The sequence below is a fragment of the Diplotaxodon limnothrissa genome, linkage group LG23 (genome assembly GCF_057381915.1).
Source record: "Diplotaxodon limnothrissa isolate DT_005_m linkage group LG23, D_limnothrissa_male_GT1.1, whole genome shotgun sequence".
In the NCBI taxonomy this organism is placed as follows: domain Eukaryota; kingdom Metazoa; phylum Chordata; class Actinopteri; order Cichliformes; family Cichlidae; genus Diplotaxodon; species Diplotaxodon limnothrissa.
The window spans coordinates 89,884-108,555 of NC_140617.1; the positions used below are offsets into that span (position 1 = coordinate 89,884).

At 42.4% G+C, this 18,672-nt stretch overlaps 1 protein-coding gene across 1 annotated transcript; it reads left to right on the forward strand.

Annotated features, from left to right (window-relative positions):
- Positions 1–4,387: 4,387 nt before the first annotated feature.
- On the forward strand, positions 4,388–17,736 carry mfn1b (mitofusin 1b). The gene is made up of 18 exons (XM_085347495.1): positions 4,388–4,519; positions 4,946–5,103; positions 5,217–5,352; positions 6,012–6,174; positions 7,560–7,684; positions 7,766–7,874; positions 9,866–9,973; positions 10,083–10,236; positions 10,472–10,539; positions 11,964–12,085; positions 12,340–12,466; positions 13,674–13,778; positions 14,158–14,260; positions 14,857–15,083; positions 15,164–15,334; positions 16,036–16,232; positions 16,474–16,608; positions 16,833–17,736. Exons 2-18 carry the CDS (start codon positions 4,956–4,958, stop codon positions 16,900–16,902), a joined length of 2,268 nt encoding a protein of 755 aa, XP_085203621.1. The 5' UTR covers positions 4,388–4,519; positions 4,946–4,955; the 3' UTR covers positions 16,903–17,736.
- The last annotated feature ends 936 nt before the right edge of the window (positions 17,737–18,672 follow it).

Here is an 18,672-nt window from a genome sequence, read left to right on the forward strand (position 1 = left end):
ACATCCAGAAATGCATATACTATTATATATTGTACATATATTTATTAGTTTCAGATGTAGCCATTCTTGTATTTTGCTTGTTTACATTATTGTATTTTGCACAACTCTGTTGCTTGTGAAGCTCGCACACAAGAATTTCACTCACATGTGCTGTACCAATGTACCTGCACATGTGATGTGACAATAAAAGTGATTTGATTTGATTTGAACCGATCAGTATCTGGTGTGACCACCATTTGCCTCATGCAGTGCAACACATCGTCGCATGGAGTCTATCAGATTGTCAATTGTGGCCTGTGGAATGTTGGTCCACTCCACTTCAATGGCTGTGCGAGGTTGTTGGATATTCGTGGGAACTGGTACACGCTGTCGTATACGCCGGTCAAGCACATCCCGAACATGCTCAATGGGTGACATGTCCGGTGAGTATGCTGGCCATGCAAGAACTGGGACATTCTCAGCTGCCATCTGCCCTGAACAATGTGAACCATGATTCATCCGTGAAGCGCACACCTCTCCAACGTGCCAGACGCCATCGGATGTGAGCATTTGCCCACACAAGTCTGTTACGGCGACGAGCTGGAGTCAGGTCAAGACCCCGATGAGGACGACGGGCATGCAGTTGAGCGTCCCTGAGACGGTTTCTGACAGTTTGTGCAGAAATTGTTTGGTTGTGCAAACCAATTGTTCCAGCAGCTGTCTGGGTGGCTGGTCTCAGACGATCTTGGAGGTGAACCTGCTGGATGTGGAGGTCCTGGGCTGGTGTGGTTACACGAGGTCTGCGGTTGTGAGGCCGGTTGGATGTGCTGCCATATTCTCTGAAACGCCTATGGAGACGGCTTATGGTTGAGAAATGAACATTCAATGCACGGGCGACAGATCTGGTTGACATTCCTGCTGTCAGCATGCCAATTGCATGCGTCCTCATTGCTTGTGGCATCTGTGGCATTTGCTGTGAGACAAAACTGCACATTCCAGGGTGGCCTTTTGTTGTGGGCAGTCTGAGGTACACCTGTGCACTACTCATGATGTCAGATCAGCATCCTGATGTGGCACACCTGTGAGGTGGGATGGATTATCTCAATATAGCAGATGTGCCCACTACCACACATTTGGACTGATTTGTGACCACTGTTTGGGAGGGATGGTTATATTGTGTATCTGGAATGAATTTTAGGTCTCTACGTCCATCCCATGGGGAATGGGAGCAAAAACAAAAGTGTTGCGTTTATATTTTTGTTCAGTGTAGTACCTTTTTATCCCTTAATTTTATTATTTATTTGTAATTCCTAGTTTTATATCTCTTGGAGATATATCCTTTATATATGTATAAATGCACCATGGGGGGCTTAGGGTGAAACAGCATTGCGGTACACTGTATACTGTGTATACTACTGTATTGACAATAAAGCTCTTGAATCTTTACTTTAGTAACCAAACTGCTGCTGGGATTACCAGTTTGGCTGTATACAGTACTGTAAAAAAGTCGTTAACTCTTACTTTTGTAAATCGTAAATTAACTGTGATTAACGACTTTTTTGTGTGTTTGTTTGGAAAGCTGAATTTAATGTCACTATTCACACTCAGGCCTGATTACTGGCAGATATAATGAATCAAAAAATCAATAAAACAGATCCTGTCTGACAAAGTGAAGCTGGCAAGAAGACCTCAAAAATCAGCACATCATGCCACGGTCTAAAGAAACTCAACAGATGAGAAACAAAGTCATTGACATCTATCAGTCTGGAAGGGTTAGGGTCATTTCTAAAGCTTTTCTAAAGACTCCAGTGAACAACAGTGAGAAAACCTGGGATAGTGACGAACCTTCCCGACCAAAATTGCAAGAGGACAGTAACGACTTATTCAAAAGGTCACAAAAGAACCCAGAACATCTAAAGACCTGCAGGCCTCACTTGCCCTAGTTAAGGTCAGATTTCATGATTCAACAATAAGAAAGAGACTGGAAAAATGGCATCCATGAGAGAGCTCTAAAGAGGAAACCACTGCTGACCAAAAGGAACATAAAGGCTTGACTGCCAAAATTTGCCAAAAAAACATCTTGACGATCCTCAAGAGTTTTAGGAAACTATTCTGTGGATTGATGAGACAAAAGCTGAAGCTTTTCCATAAAGGAACATCATACTAACAATCAAACATGGTGGTGGTAGTGTGATGGTCTGGTGGTGCTTTACTGCTTCAGGACTTGGACAACTTCCAGTAAGTGATGAAACCATGAATTCTGCTTTCTACCAGAAAATACAGACAAAGTATGTCCGCCCCGTTCGTTCCCTGAATTTGGCTGATTTAAAAATGTTCTGCAAAGAAGGTAGGCAAAAATTTCTCCACACTGATGTGAAAGACTCATTGCCAATTACCAAAATGATTGCTTGATTATAGGTCTTGCTGCCAAGACTGGCACAACCAGTTATTAGGTTTCAAATGACCTTTTTCACATAGAGCCAAGCGTGGATAGCTTTTTTCCCCACTCTTGATCATGATCTAAAAAGTGCATTTTGTATTTACTCTGGTTATCTTTGTCTAATGCTAAAATTTGTTTGATGATCTGAAAAAGATCTGAAAGTGTGACAAATAAACACACACAGAAGAAAAAGAAAACAGAAAGGGCAAATACTTGTTCACAGCACTGTATGTATTCTAAAAATGGTGTGTAACCTCTATCAAACTGGGATAGGGCACAAACATCAACCTGGGTTGAGTTGCTGTCTTATTTTCATTTTTCAAAGGTTTTTACCTTTGGTTTCGTTTTAAATTTGATTTTAGTTTAATTTGGTTTTAATAACAGGTTTACCGGGTTTAGTGCTTATTTTTTTCAGTTTCACTGGGTGTTTTTTTTTGTTTGTTTTACTTTCACTTCACTTTCACTAAATGCTTAGACGTTTTTTGCAGAAACATGTGCAGAGAGTCTGTTTTTTAAATCGTATATCCTGGACAGGCGTTTACAGTAAAGGAGAGCTCCGGGTCGGACACATTCTTTGCTCATTGTTTGGCTGTTTCCGGACAACCGTTTCGTCACTTATCTCCGCCCCCTGTCCTGAGACTGGAGCTGACGCTGGCGGGGGCTGCGTCAAATGGAAGAACAGGAAGACTAGACACTTAAAGTTTGAAAATAAAAGAACGGTCAGGACAATTGGCCGCTAAAGCGGTTTCAAAGAGAAAAAATATATAGAGTCGATATTGTTTCTCAAGGGTGACACGTTTAAGTTCTAAAAACAATGGCAGCGGTAAAACAGTAAAACACACATAGTTTAACAGCAATTAAACTAAAGCGACATCAGTTAGCAGCGGTCACATTTACAGTACTGTACTTTCTAGTAGGGGTGGGTTTTGATAATCGATTTATCGATTAAAATCGATTCTGGCTTGGATAACGTGATATCGATTCATTAAAATTTATTTTGCCCGAAACGCCAGAATCTCAGGTTAAACCTCACAAAATTTCAAGAACCCCCAAACAGCTAAAACAGTAAATGAGAGCAGGAACACAGATTCTGCACAAAGATGTAAACACAAAGCTCGGACCCGCCGACGGATCAGAATCAGTGAGATGTTGCCTTTCTCTCACATGACGGCACGGACACGGTCGGGGCTGAAAGCTGACAGCTCGCTGATTCCGAAGTTTCGGCGGGTCTGCGCTTTGTGTTTACGCCCTTTTGCGGTGAAGCTAAAGCTGTTAGTTTGATCTCTCTCCAAACATTATTGACCAAACCAGCAGCAAAAGAAGATCCAAACTACGCTTCATAAAAACATCGTCATGAATTCCCTCTGACTTTTGCTGTTTTGCTTCCACCACACTTCATGCACATCTCTCTTTCTTTCTCTCTCTCTCAGTATACTTCAACAACAGTTTCCCGTCTAAAAATCTGTTTTCTGCATTATTCGCTTGCTTGTTACGCACAAGTCTACCGTTGTTTACAGCGCTGTCGGTCGCTGTTTAACTTCAGAGGTAATGTTCATATGTTGATTAATGGTTTTCTTTTGTTTCTGATGTACTGCAGAATATTTTTATAAAATTCCAGTCCAGGAAAATCCCCTTTATGTTTTTCTGTGTTTTATCTTCAGCTACTTTGACACAAAGGCATCTGCTGTGATGCTCACACCTTTGATAAAGTCTGGAAAGTGTCAGCTTCCTTTTTATAGATAGAAAAATATGTAAATGTAATGATCTGAATTATAATATTTCTGACTGTCTGAGGCAAAATTTCCCAGATTTAAATCGAATCGAATTGAATCGAATCGGAATCAAATCGATTCTTGAAATCAGTGAGATACCCAGCCCTACTTTCTAGTGTTTCTGTCAAAGCTGCATTTTATTTTGAAAAGTTGTTTCGGAAGCATACTTCTTCCTCTAACTAACTTGGCGCTGTGACATTACAGTGAACACACGGGCCAGTCTGACAGCAATCAATCTTCCAGTAAGCAAAGGAGATCTCTGCATTGTCCACCCGGGTCTATATTATTTGTGTTATGAGAAGAGGACGCGGGCTCTCTTTGGACAGCGGTGAGGAAAAAAAGTAGCACCGGGGCTAATGCTAGCTTACGGCTGCCTGTAACATGACCTAGCTTAATCGGTTAGCCTCCAGGACAGCACTCACCGTGAGAGATTTTCAAGTGTGACAGCTGCTAATAACTAACCAAGAAAAGCCGGACATATGTGTGTACAGCTACCTATCTGAACACCGTGTGTAGCAATGTGTAGGAAGATGCACGGCGTCACTGCTAACTCTTGTTCGATAACTTTGCTAAAACACTTTTAATAAACAATCCATCTTCCATCCACTGCAGTTTGATACTTTGATACTTAAGTTATGTAACTGTAATATTAAGATCAACAGAAGTGTTTCGGCTCGATCCAAACTGTGTTTGCGGTGTTGTTCGTGCCCGCTGATACGAGTGTGTTTGTCCTTGCTGACGCCTCCGGTTTCAGATTGACCAGCATGGCTGCGGCGCCTCCACTCAGACGGACAGACTCGGCCCGGGGCGAGTTTTCCCCTCTCAAGCACTTTGTTGTGGCCAAGAAGACGATAAGCGATGTGTTCGAGCAGCTACTCCACTACGTGAAGGAGACTTCAGAGTTTGTGGAAGGTGAGAGAAGTTTGCCTGGGAGCTTCTAACACCGACTTCTTGTCAATCAGGAGTGTTGGTGCAGGAGGCGCACAGCACTTGCTTTTCTTCATGCTGTGTTTTTGTGCTGACAGACATCAGCGGGAATAAAGTTTTGGAGAACATCGCAACTCAGGATCAGAAGGAGCAGATTAAGGCATATAGAGACAAACTGGCTGTCATCAAGGAGGTGCTGGCACGCAGGCACATGAAAGTGGCCTTTTTTGGCAGGTTAGTCTACCTGTTGACCAGATTTATTTTTATTTAATGACATTTTATTAATAAAAAGTTTTTATTATCGGTTTACTTCAGTTATGTGTTTGTGAGATTTAAGAAGATCAGAACAGGTATTACAATATAAACGGTGTAATGAGGTGTTTTCACATCCAGTTTTACTTTTTATGTTTACTTTCGTTGAACTATAATAACCATGATGCTTTACACATGCTCTACCAAAAGCGGTGCTATTCTTAAATGGTATTTTCCAGAGTGGGTTTTTTTTTTGTGACGCTCTCAGTCGTGGGAATGTAAAGCACTCTTTTCCCTGTTGTGTGGATAGGTGTGTCTTTACTTTCATTTTCTTTAACTATGAGTCACGTGCCTCGAGTAGTTACTTGACCGTGAAACTAATGTGTTACAGCAAAACAAGCATGTCCTATATTAAAGTAATTCAGTCAGATGGCAATAAATTGCACCATACAGCAGCTGGACTAGCTGAAAATAACAGGAACTTTGTACATAACACTTTCATTTCTTTATGAGTTTTTAAAATTATGAGCACACTGAGCAACAACAGGTCTCACTTGCAAATGAGACCTCGAGTGTCAGTGGGACCGCCTGTGTGAATAAAGGTTAAATAAGTAAGTAAAGAATCTGTTTGTTGATCTCAGGACCAGTAATGGTAAAAGCACAGTGATTAATGCCATGCTGAGGGATCGAGTGCTGCCAAGTGGTATCGGCCACACCACCAACTGCTTCTTGAGTGTGGAGGGCACCGATGACGATAAGGCCTACCTCAAGACAGACGGCTCAGATGAAAAGAAGAGTGTCAAGGTAAGTTTAATTCAGAGGCAGCAGAATGTTTTTGGAAGTTTGCGAGCTCTGTCTAGTAATTATGTGCAGCTGATCCCCTCCAGAGAAACCGAGGACAAAGTTTATGTGAACACACGCACCAGAATGCCACCGTGGTCGTTAATCAGAGCATCTGCTCACACTGCTTGCCGCTCTTTCTATCATACTATACATTCTTATTCTTGTTGGTTTTTCACAGTTGCAGATAAATGTAGAACTTGAGTAGCTAAATGGACTGGTTCTTCTATGGCGCTTTCACACCAGCACTTATTTCTGTGTAAGTGCTTTCTGTCTAACTTCACACACATTCATACTCCGATGTGTCTGCAAGCATGCAGAATGGAGCAGCCAGGGATTGAACCACAAACCTTTCAGGTAGTCGATGGCTTCAACATTATGCACTCCACACTGTATATAAATGCCACTTGTTCTGCACATATTCAACTCTGTATATTTTATATATTTTATTATTATTATTATTATTAATTTTTTTTTTTTTTTTTTTTTTACTATTTAATTTGTAAAAATGTGTATGTATACACACACACACACACACACACACACACACACACACACACACACACACACACACGTAGGAAAATATTTAGTATACACATCCAGAAATGCATACACTATTATATATTGTACATATATTTATTAGTTTCAGGTTGGCCATTCTTGTATTTTGCTCGTTTGTGTTGTTGTGTTTGCACATCTCTGTTGCTTGTGGGGCTCGCACACAAGAATTTCACTTGCATGTGCTGTGCCAGTGTGCCTGCACATGTGATGTGACAATAAAAGTGATTTGATTTGATTTGATTTGGCTTGCTCTACCTCGTGAGCTACAGCCACGTAAATAGTCAGTTGAATGCAAATTGAACTGGGCAAAGGCTGAACTTGTAGCCATGTAAGAACATGTGACATGAAGGCAGGCTGTTTACTGCAGTGTCAGGTGTCTGAAATTTAAAGGAGACCCTACAGTCTTGTTTACTGTGTGGAGCTGAGCGGCTTCGTCTCACCTTCCTAATAATCAGTCCGGTGTTTTTACGTGTTATAACTCAAGTGATTAAAGCTAGGTGGGTTTCCAAGTGGTAAATTTACTCATATTTATAAATAATGCGCTTCTACTCGAATCAAGCACTCAAAGCACTTTTCACTACAAGCCACTTTTCTTCCAGTCATACAGACCTAAGGTGCTTTGTTAACACTCTCTCACACTCTGATGGATTCTTGGGACAATTCAGCACCCTTCGGTGGTTTTTAACACATTTTGGTGGCTGCAAAATGTGCTATAATTTTCATTTGCATTACTATAAACTTTTTGTGTAAATATTCCTAAGATCAGTGGATTTCCTCCCTGTCTGCAGACCGTGAACCAGCTGGCTCACGCGCTTCTCATGGATGAAAGCCTGGATGCCGGCTGCCTAGTACGTGTCTTCTGGCCAAAGACAAAATGTGCTCTGCTGCGAGATGACCTGGTGCTTGTAGACAGGTAACAGGATCAGATCTTCGCATCTGAAAAGTCCACCTATCTCGTACATTTGGTGTATTTGACCTCCCTTCTGACTTCCAGCCCCGGAACAGACGTCACGTTAGAGCTGGACAGCTGGATAGACAAGTTTTGCCTGGATGCTGATGTTTTTGTGCTGGTGGCAAACTCGGAGTCTACACTCATGAACACGGTAAAGTGTCTCACACACATCAAACTCATGTTTGGCTGCTGTCCTGGTGTCACTCTGTTTCAATAATTAGTTGCAGCGGCACTTTCATGCGTAGATAGGGAATAACCCGAGCTGGGGAAAAGGCCGGATAACGTTTTAAATCATCGAAACAGCTCCATGGGTGAGCGCCACTCACTTAAGGATTGATCAAAGAAATTCCCTCATTGTTCCCGCTTGTAATTCAGCTCTGAATTTTGTCATCGTATTGCCAGCACCTGTCATCTTATCTGATCTGTCTAGTCAGCTTTTTTCAGATTGCCTATATGCTTGTGTCAGTCATTAAAACCATTATTAGGCTTGTTAGTTACTGATATTTTATCTGCTCTTTCTTTGTCAGTTACTTGTTTAAATGTATTCAAAGGAGCTTGCAAAGAAAATTTAAATGTATATTAATGCATATATTGATAGCTATTAGATGATAGGGTCGCTGTGTCCGTCGGCCCGTTGTCACCCGTCATTGCTCTATAAGCCTCTAAGTTTTTAATTTAAGTGGATGGTGTCCTCCAAAGGCCTATCTCCCCTCACCACACTCCCTGCCGGTAACTGATGCCCTCAGGGGTCGGTGCGTTGGTGGTTCTTGGTGTCCGGGGCTGGGCGCTCAGGCATGTACCAGCTCACTCCCGGTGACTACTTGGCGGGGCCTGGTGCCTGTTGGTCGGTCAGGTCTCTTCCGGGGCAAAGGGGGGCCTCCGGCCTCTGGGCCTGCGGCTCGGTTCACTCTGGCACAGCTGGCTGCCGGCAGAGCCGGCGGGCACGCCACCGCAGCCCCCTCTGGCTTCTGCTCCGTGGCTACTGGGTGACCCCTCATCTAGGGCTCTCCTCAGCTCTTCCCACACTCCAGTGGTCCTCCTTGGACTCTCGTACTCTGGGGCCTCTGGATGTCTGGGGCCTGGATCTCTTCCATGCCTGCTTCATGCCTTGGGGGACGGGGCTATGGCCCTCTACATCCTCTAGCAGACCGTTACATGGGGAAACCTTTTGAATACAAGCGCGCTGATCCACACAGGTGTGCATGCAGGTGTTCACTGTTCATAGACACAAACTACACCTCTATTGGCTGCTATTTCCAAGCACATTGTGCACTGTCGTTCCTATGTGCTGCACAACAACATTCAATATTTAGTATTTACTGCTGTTTACACTTGGCTAGATTAACGTGATGGTGTTGTGTTTAGTATGTTGCTTTTTTTTTTTTTTGCTTGTTTTCTCTTTTTCCTCTCAACAGGTGATCCGGGAGATTTTTTTTCTTCTTTCTCTTTTTAAGTGCCCTTTCTCACTGTCCCGCTTCCCTTCTGTTTTTCTTTTCCTTCATCTTTCTTTCTCCCTTTCCTATCCCTCAGTCATGTCTGTCCCATCTGTAACAACTGAAAATAAAATAAATAATAACAACAAAGGTCGATCAAATGGACCAATACGGCAAGGCCGTGATGATCCATTGGGCAAAGTAAATCCATTGGGTATCCTTGTTGGTCTTCAGACAACAATTCTGACGGCTAAAGAACTCCAAGTTTCCAGTTCTGTGAGTGCCAGAGGGGCCGTGTGGATGTTCTCTATGCTGAGCTGATAAGAGTGCAACCAGCCAGTGTTTATGCCTGACCACAAACAGACCCCACTCTTCTTTCTGTCTGCACATTCATGCAGCGTGAAGCTAAACACAGCCAGTCACAGAGATCTTTAGCGCAGCTGCAGTTCTTAAAGGCAAAGCAGACTTGCATTCCACTCTGGGCTTTTCTGTAGATATAAATCGAGGATTTATGTAAATAACTTTGATGGCTGAGTAGCAAACATAAAGCTACCATTTCTGCATAAGTGTGGAAACCATGAGGATTTTTACCCCTGCAGTCTGCACCCTGTCAAATCAAGCAGGAGCTTTGTTTTGGAAAGAAAGAAATGACTTCCTGTCTTTACTGTTCTGCACTACTCAGACTGTCCTTTAACTTCTTTGCTTCTAGGAAAAGCACTTTTTCCACAAAGTGAATGAGCGTCTTTCAAAGCCGAACATCTTCATCCTCAACAATCGCTGGGACGCCTCAGCAAATGAACCAGAATACATGGAGGACGTGAGTATGGGATTGCTGTGTCATCAGCCTCCAATGAAAGAGATTGTTACTTTGAGAATACATAATGTAAAAAACCTCATACGTGAAGGTGGCGTGTCTTCTTTTTCAGGTGAGGAAGCAGCACACAGACCGTTGTGTGAACTTCTTGGTGGATGAGCTCAAAGTTTTGGACAGTGATAAGGCACCCAACCACATTTTCTTTGTCTCTGCAAAGGAGGTGCTCAATTCCCGTATGCAGCGTGCACAAGGCATGCCTGAATCAGGTGAGGATACAGGGAAGGTCGGACTAACAAAGTGTACTACCCAGATTTCATACACGTGTGTTCACCAGTGTTACGCAGAAGCCTTGATATCAATATAAAGCAGAACTATGAATGAATATTAAATTAGAGGTTTAGATGTTTACATCCGATGTGAGTCAAAGTATTGTACGCGTGCATTTTTGCAGTCATGTTCAGAACTTTATGATCTTTCTAATGTGATTAAATTGTCCAACAGGTGGCGCTCTTGCTGAGGGCTTCCAGGAGAGACTGAAGGAGTTTCAGTGCTTTGAAAGGAGGTTTGAGGTGTGTTTGTGTGCGTTTAGGAAAACGAATACATTGAAGCGTATATTCCAATGTTTACTAACAAACTGAGTGTTGGATGGATGTTTCAGTCGTTACAAATATAGGATTCAAAGAAACGTTAGGTTGCATGGATGCCTGCTGAGAGCTGCAGTTAGCGCATCGTCAGAAATTACCGCTGAAGAAAGAAGGGAACTCACCGCTAAGCTAACTGAGATTGTTTCCTCATTCATTGTGAGCAGGAGAAGAAAAGAGTGGCTGCTCTACAAGAAGCAGAACTTAGCTTGTTGCATAAGTCTGCTAACATTTGTGGAACAAATAAGAAATCTTCAGATGTTCCTTTGCCAGCTCAAAGTAGTAGTAGTCTGTGTGTTTCGATGTTTAAAAAAAAAAAACCAAGAGTCGGCGTGAGTCTTCCCTCGAGCAGTAACAGCTGACAGAAGCAGCCAGCTGCTCAGACTTTGACTCCCGCAGAGCCGTCCACTCGCTGCGCCTTTTTTACATCAACCTGCGTCTTCATTGCTGAAATCTAGATTCACTTAGGTGAGGGCAGCCGTTTGTTTTATTCCACATTTTTTTCATTGAGTTTTCTATTGCTGCTTTTTTTATTTATTTTTTTTAATTTTGCATCTTATTGTGGTATTTTGTTTTTTGTTGTATTTTACTGTATAGATCCTGGGAATAAAAGCACATAGAATAAGAGACATTTGGCTTCACTGGCAGCTTGGTCTGGCTGTTGGGGTTGTTAGTGATGGATGCTGGAACATCAGATTACATCCAACATAGGAAAATGTTAAAGTAGGCAGTTAGCAAGTTAGCATACACTTCTCCTCCTCCTTTACACCTGAAATAGCCCAATAAAGGAGGAATTGTTTGGAAGAGAGCATATCAGACAAATCATCATACAGCTGGGAAAGGGGAAACAAAAAGTGCTCTGTGAGAAAAACAAAGAAAGCACAGTTCTGATGACGTAGATTTACTATATCGTTAGAGAGCTGCTTCTGTCAGGGTCAGGAATCTGTTTCCAGTAAGTCATCGCGATACTCTTTACTTAACTTAAAATGAAGAACAGCTACTTTAAATCCCAACATGACATAAATTCCTACTTATCTATGTTGCACTTCCTCCTTCATTCTGTTGCGTTTGTGTTTAAATTCACTTAATATGTTGATTTTTATTTCTTAATTTTGTTGTGAGATCACCAACACACTACTGTGACCAAATGTGGGCTGCGTGACACAAGATACGCACTCTGCTGCTGTCGTTTCCACACCTGTGTTTCCATTTCTTTTCTTCTTCTTTTAAGTCAAACGTAGCAGGTGTTTATCTTGTCCTACATTCGTCCCTGGTGGCGTGCAAGTTCCCGCACGGCGTCCAGCAGCAGCCACAGTAAATGTCACAGTAACTTGTGTGTTATGGCCTCGCAGGAGTGTATCTCGCAGTCAGCAGTGAAAACAAAGTTTGAGCAGCACACTATCAGGGCCAAGCAGATCACAGAACAAGTCAAGAGCATAATGGATGCCATCCACATCGAGGCCGCGGAGAAGAGGTGAGCGCCCACTACGTTTTCTTTACTTATAATGTCTGATCTTCCTCCAGCTGAAGGGTTTCTAGAGATAAAACATCAGCATGCTGAAAAATTATGTGATCATTTGAGTTGTCAACATGTGTTTTTTTTGTTTTTTGTTTTTTGTTTTGCTTCTTTCTGCTGTGCAGGTCTAATCAACGTTTTACTGTCAAGTTATTTACCTGCTAGTTTGCATGTGTGACAGCATTTCCTGTTTGGGGGGTGGGGGTCTTCAGAGTGGCGGCACTGGAGGACAGAGAGTATCAGATGGATCGGCTGGAGTTTGTCAAGAATCAACTCAACCTGCTAGTCGATGAAATTAAAAAGAAGATCAAGGCGATCAGTGAGGACGTGGAGTCCAAGGTAACACTGACAAAAGGAGAAATTGATTTTTTTCTACCCTGAAGGATCTCCAACCTCAGATATTTACTTTGTGATTACACCAACACATGCAGTGCTAATTATCTGCTGATCACTTAGGTGTTTCATCTCATCATAGTTTTTAAGGAGCCAGATAATACTATATATCAGCTAAGAGGTTTTTTTTCTGCTTATAAAACAGATTTCTCGTTTATTTATGAACTTGGTCACGCTGTCTGCTTTTATTAGCAAACACGTTGCCAACAGCAGATGGCAGGGTGCCCTCTGGTGGCCAAATTATGCATAATCAACACCTGATTGAAGGGTGTTTCACCTGTCTCTTCTTTAGATCAGCTGATAAATTTATCAGATGTTATAAATGCCAGTAGGTCAGCAAATAGCAAATATTATATCAATCAATCAATCAATCAATTTGTAAGCAACATTTAAAAACCACACATGTTGACCAAAGTGCTGTACATAGTAACAAAAGTAACAAGTAGAACAAACGCGCACAGAGAATAAAACACTCAGTCATGAGTAAAAGCTAGAGAGTAAAAATGTGTTTTGAGACAGGCTTTAAAAATGTCAAGTGTTGGAGAGATCCTAATCTGAAGAGGCAGACTGATCCAAAGTCTGCTCTGTGTGTAGCCTGCTGCTAGGGACAATCAGAAGCAACTTATCAGCTGACCTGAGAGATCTGTTTGCAGTATTTTTAGTTAAAAGGTCAGAGAGGTATGACAGAGCTAATCCATTTAGAGACTTAAAAACAAGCAATAACATCAATTCTACAATGCACTGGAAGCCAGTGTAAACGAGCCTGGAGAGATATGGTCATGTTTACGAGCGCCTGTCAGGAGTCGGACTGCAGCATCCTGAACTAGCTGAAGAGCAGAGCCTGGCTGGTACCGAAATAAAGACTATTACAGTCGTCAAGCCTGGATGAAATAAACGCATGGATCACTTTCTCAGAGTCAGCAGGTGACAAGCTGATTAACAGAGCTTTTGTCTGTTTCCTTTCTCCTTTAAATGAAAGTAACTTAATTACCTCTATATGCAAAAATAAAACTGTAATTGGTTTTTTTTTCTTCTTTATTTCGCTGATATTGAAATTGGAAAAACTTCTTGATGCCTGGACAGAAACCAGAGGAAGCTCCATTGTGTGTCACTGACTAGATCAACTTGAGCTCCCATGTTGCGTTTTATCCAGGTTTCCACCGCCATGGGGGAGGAGATCTGTCGCCTTCATTTAATTGTTGATGAGTTCCACTGTGACTTCCACCCCTCACCTCAGGTCCTCAAAATGTACAAGTCTGTAAGTAAAGGCAGCATAAAAACACCTCAGACGAAATAAAAGCCAATAAAATGATGTTCTGCTTAGCCGGCTGTAAGGGTCAACAATCGATGCTCATTAAAGTTGTCTGCTACACATTGAGTCACCAAGCAGATAAACTGCCTGTACATACTACTTGCTGAAGTTTCTCTCTGCTACACTGTGTACTACACACATTTAGTTTAACTTTATCTGACAGGCCTCTGAAAGCATTTAGCATCTGCTAGCTTTAGCACTACAGTGTTCCAGTTTCAGTTTTAGTGGAATAACAGATGCAAAGTCTGCATAAACACTGTGACAGTGCCATGCGTGCAAAGATCCTTTTTTCCATCTGACCTCTGACCCCTGTTGCTGTTGGCAGGAGCTGCTGGGTCACGTGGAGGAGGGGATGGGCAAGAATTTGGCTTTCCGCTGCTCCAATGCTGTCAACGCCTCTGTTCAGTCCACCCAGGAATACATGATAGGTAATTCACGTAACACGGATGCTAATGAATAAGAGCTCCTTTGCAATGTTGCAATATAAAAGCTGAAGTCGTTAACGCAATTTCTGAAAATGGTTTCATCTCTTAAGAAATGGGTATTTTTTATTAGAAAATGGCTTCAGGGCAGCATTTTTTCGCTCCGTCACTCATTCGCAGCATTGCTAAACTTGGTCAGAACCTTTTTGCCTTCAGGCTGATGTCTGCTACACCCTGATCACTGCTATATTTACCCTCCTCGCTGAATGCCGTCATTCCATGCCCCATTATGCGACAAATGCGTCACTGTCATGCACGCATGCAAGCTGTGCTCGGTGACAGTGATGTTGTAAAGGTGTTAATGTGCCCTCTGATGAAAAGACTTCCGGAGCTGTTCTATAAATCGGTTTCTCTTTTTCCTTGTAAGGAAAAGTGCAACACAAACGTGTCATATTTGGTTCTTAACTTTGAGCCCAGCAGGTCCCTAAAATTATACCAGCTCCAAATGTGTCCAAATGTGAATGTCCTCATTTTGAAGGGCTGCCCACTTAGTGTCCAAATATGCCTTCTCTTCATTTTATGCTGGGATTCTCCCTTTCCAGAGAGCATGCTCCCTCTGCTTCCCTCTTCAACCCAGAGCCAGGTGTCCATGCTGATGAACAGCAGGAAGTTTGACATGAGTTACGACCTAAACTGCGCCACACTTTGCAGCGACTTCCAGGAAGACATTGAGTTTAAGTTTTCGCTGGGCTGGAAAGCGTTAGTCCACCGCTTTCTGGGATCTGCCAATGCAGAGAGAGCTCTTAGACTGGTGGACCAGAACTTTCAGGTGCGCACCAATCAAGAATTATTATTGTAATGAGACTTTTTCACATCCTATTCTGAAAAACTCTGCTTGTCATTCCTTAGACACCTCTCCCAGCACTGCCTCAGACCCAAACACCCTCCTCCTCTGCGCCCCCCACGACCGTGGCAGTGCCCAACCAGCAGACAGCCCTCATGACCCAGGAGGACCTGATAGTAGCCATCGCTTCCCTCAATTCCCGCACTTCAATGGGCGTACTGGTCGTTGGAGGAGTGGTATGTTGTGTCTGAGGTCGTTTTTAATTCCAACATATGAAATATGGTGTGTGAGTAAGGAAGACAGTAAGTCCATTTTTTTTATCTAGCACATTTCAAACAAAAGTGATTTACAATAAAAAGAAGAAAGAAATAGAAGAAGCTGCTCTTAACCACAGCACTGGTTTCACTGTCAAAGATGTTTGAACCTGTTTTAATAAAAGGAGCCCGAGAACCCAGGTCTCATTTTAACCTCTCAGTTAATAGTGGACAGTCGAACAATATGAACTCTGATTGGACATATTTAACTGTAAGAAACTGTCTTGACATTGAGTTTTTATTTGTTGCACTCCCTGAGCTTTGTTATGGACCAGGGCGTTCCAGTATTCAGAAATCAAAAGTAATGTAAAGTTCAGCTAAATGTCCAAAACTGTGTGTCCAACGAAATTCAGGCCTTATGTTTGCCACCACTGAACTAACATGTACCATGTACTCCCAACTTTGTGATGTGCATTTTAGCCTGTTTAACATTTTCCTGTTAAAAATGGTTGATATTTGTTCCATTGTAGCTCAAAAGGATTGTTTAGACGACCGTCTTTGTAAACCTATAGAGAGAAGAGTAGTATTTGCAAATACATGGTGCTGAACTCGACATGTTTAATCTAAGCTTCCACCACTGAAACAGCAAAATAAGCATGCTTCACCTGCCTACTCTCTCTCAGGTGTGGAGAACCGTTGGCTGGAGGCTGATCGCCCTGTCAGCCTCTCTCTATGGCCTGCTGTACCTATACGAGAGACTCACTTGGACCACGAAGGCAAAGGAGCGTGCTCTGAAGCGGCAGTTTGTGGACTATGCATCCGATAAAATGCAGCTCATGGTCAGCCTTACGAGTGCAAACTGTAGCAAACAAGTCCAACAGTAAGTGTGCTGCCTTTCATATCATCTGTCTATCCAGTGAGCTGACGGTGTGCACTGTGAACCATCTAAAAATCATTTCTGCCACTTGCTCTTCTGTGTGCATGAACAGGTTATAGCCTCATGGTTTTTGCTTCCCTCCTCCTGCCTCCTTTCCTAATTTAAACCTACACAGCTCAGCCCCGCCCTCTGTAACAGAGCTAAATAAATAAGCAGTGCCACACTGTGCCCTCTGTGTTACCAGGGAGATGGCAACCACCTTTGCTAGGCTCTGTCAGCAGGTGGACCAGACGCAGAAAGAGCTGGAGGCAGAAATCCGTCAACTGACAGCGAAGATCGATCAGCTGGAGAGCATCCAGAGCCGCTCCAAGAGCCTGCGGTCAGTCCAGCTCCCTCTCTTATCGGGAATAACGGGAAAAGTAAAGTGTCTGTCTGGGAATTTATCAGGAACCAGTGTGGGGAACGTTAACGTCTCAGATCAAATGAATGATAACAGTAATTGGAAACGTGTAGTTGAGTTCTACATGACAGATATCACAAAATGTTATCTCAACCCAAGAAGGTAATAAGTCAAGTATTTCTCTTTATACACGATGTGTGCAGACATAAAGCCACTGACCTGGAGAAACAGCTGGAGGAGTTCACCAAGCAGTATTTGCAGCCTGAGCAGTGAAGATCCTGTTCTTCATCGCTCCACAGTTCAGCTCTCACGGAGTCAGTCATTCCTCAGTTCGGTGCCACGTCACTGCAAGATCGCGCAAACTACAGCCGAGGTTTATGCGCCGATGTTTTGATAATCAGCTTCTCAATTATTCATTTATAATTGTGTTGGTACCCCGGGAACAGTTTTCAATCTGAATAGCCACTTGTAATTTTTTCCCTTCTTTTTGTGATTTTGTAGATTTGACTGTTAATCTAAAAAAAAAAAAAAAGACGATTCTTCATGATTAGCAGAGAGACGTGCAAAGGCCCAGACACAACAGGGTCTGCTGTATGTCAGGCTCTTCTAAAAGCAGTGAACACACCTGAATCCTGTGGTGCAGATATGCTCCACGGGTCACGGTTATCGGTCGGCGTGCACACCACCGGTCGGGTGCTGTATTTGGACACTAATGTGCTTCTGACTGTGAATATTTCAGTAACCTCTATGGAGCAAATCAGTACGACTGTACGTGCATCTGTTTGGTCACATCTACATTGTGTGAAAAACAAATTAATTTAATAATGAAAGAAAACATTTTCACAGTTACAGGAAGCTCAGTAAATTCACTCAATCGTTTGAGTACGATTGAAAAGCTGAAGCCTTGTCGGCTATTTTCTAATACTTCAAACTGTATAGAACAAAAGCTTTCAAAATATTCATATATATATTTTATAATACCCTATTTTATTTATACCCATTACCCGATGATGACTACACCAGTGTGCACTTTGTAAACTTTTTTTTCCTCAAATGTGTCCTGAAGTATGTGTAGATTTTCCAAATTGCATTAAAACTGCAACGATCTAAAACGAGATTTTGTGTGTTTCTTTTTGGACACTTACAGAAAAAAGGTCAAATGTGTTCAATATTGCAATAAATTAGAGTCACTCTGCTGCTAGTTTACGATTGAATGGCGTGAAGTCGACAATAACATGCCGTCTGCTGCTGATAATGACTACTGACTGTAAAATGAACAGCAAAAATCAAAAGCCCAACCTGTGGCTGTCTACATGCACAGAAATCTCCAGCCAGACCTACATCAATTTGAAAGAGGAATTCCTCCACTGATAGTGATGTAGTTGCTGCACCCGAGGTTTATGTAGGAGCATAACCAGAAAACAGCCAGTTTAGTGGAGTCCGCTGTTGTACTGAGACACTGCAGACATGTTGCACAGAGTGACTCGGATATGCTTTGGCAATCGGCCGCATTTGGGAATTAGCAAATATTTGCAAGCCTTAGCAAATCTGAGAGTGAATGCAGTGCGGTTATTAGGATACACATTGCTTCCAACCAGCAATTTGGTTACCACAACTACTTGTAATCTGTCACTGAATTAGGAGGCTGGTTTGGTGTGACTAGAGCCATAAAAGCAAAACAAAAAACAGCTTGGCATAGGAACTGTGCAGGATTTCGTTTTTCTTTTAAGGACGGAGGTTCTCCGAGTATGTTTGCAGTTCCCTAAGAATACAGACTCATTTTATATTAGTGGTTTATAGCTTGATGACTTGATTCACTTGTTAGCAAGACATTTGCTACGAGTCTCCACAGCAACTCCTGACGAAGGCACCTGCGCGTTGTTTTAACTTCTAAGTAAATAACGATCAAATGACTCGTATGTGCTTTACATAATAGTTAAAAAGAGCATTTTGAGCTCAAACTACCTCACTGACTGACTTTGTGTGTAGATGTGTTTCACAGTTATATGGGCGGGAAAGTTTGCGTGAGTGTGCGCTGTGTAT

Bases quoted from the DNA above. Each gene is read 5' to 3' on its own strand.
- mfn1b (XM_085347495.1), top strand. From the start codon at position 4,956: ATGGCTGCGGCGCCTCCACTCAGACGGACAGACTCGGCCCGGGGCGAG. The intron at 5,353-6,011 runs GTTAGTCTACCT...TGTTGATCTCAG, and splicing joins AAAGTGGCCTTTTTTGGCAG to GACCAGTAATGGTAAAAGCA. The intron at 15,084-15,163 runs GTGCGCACCAAT...GTCATTCCTTAG, and splicing joins TGGTGGACCAGAACTTTCAG to ACACCTCTCCCAGCACTGCC.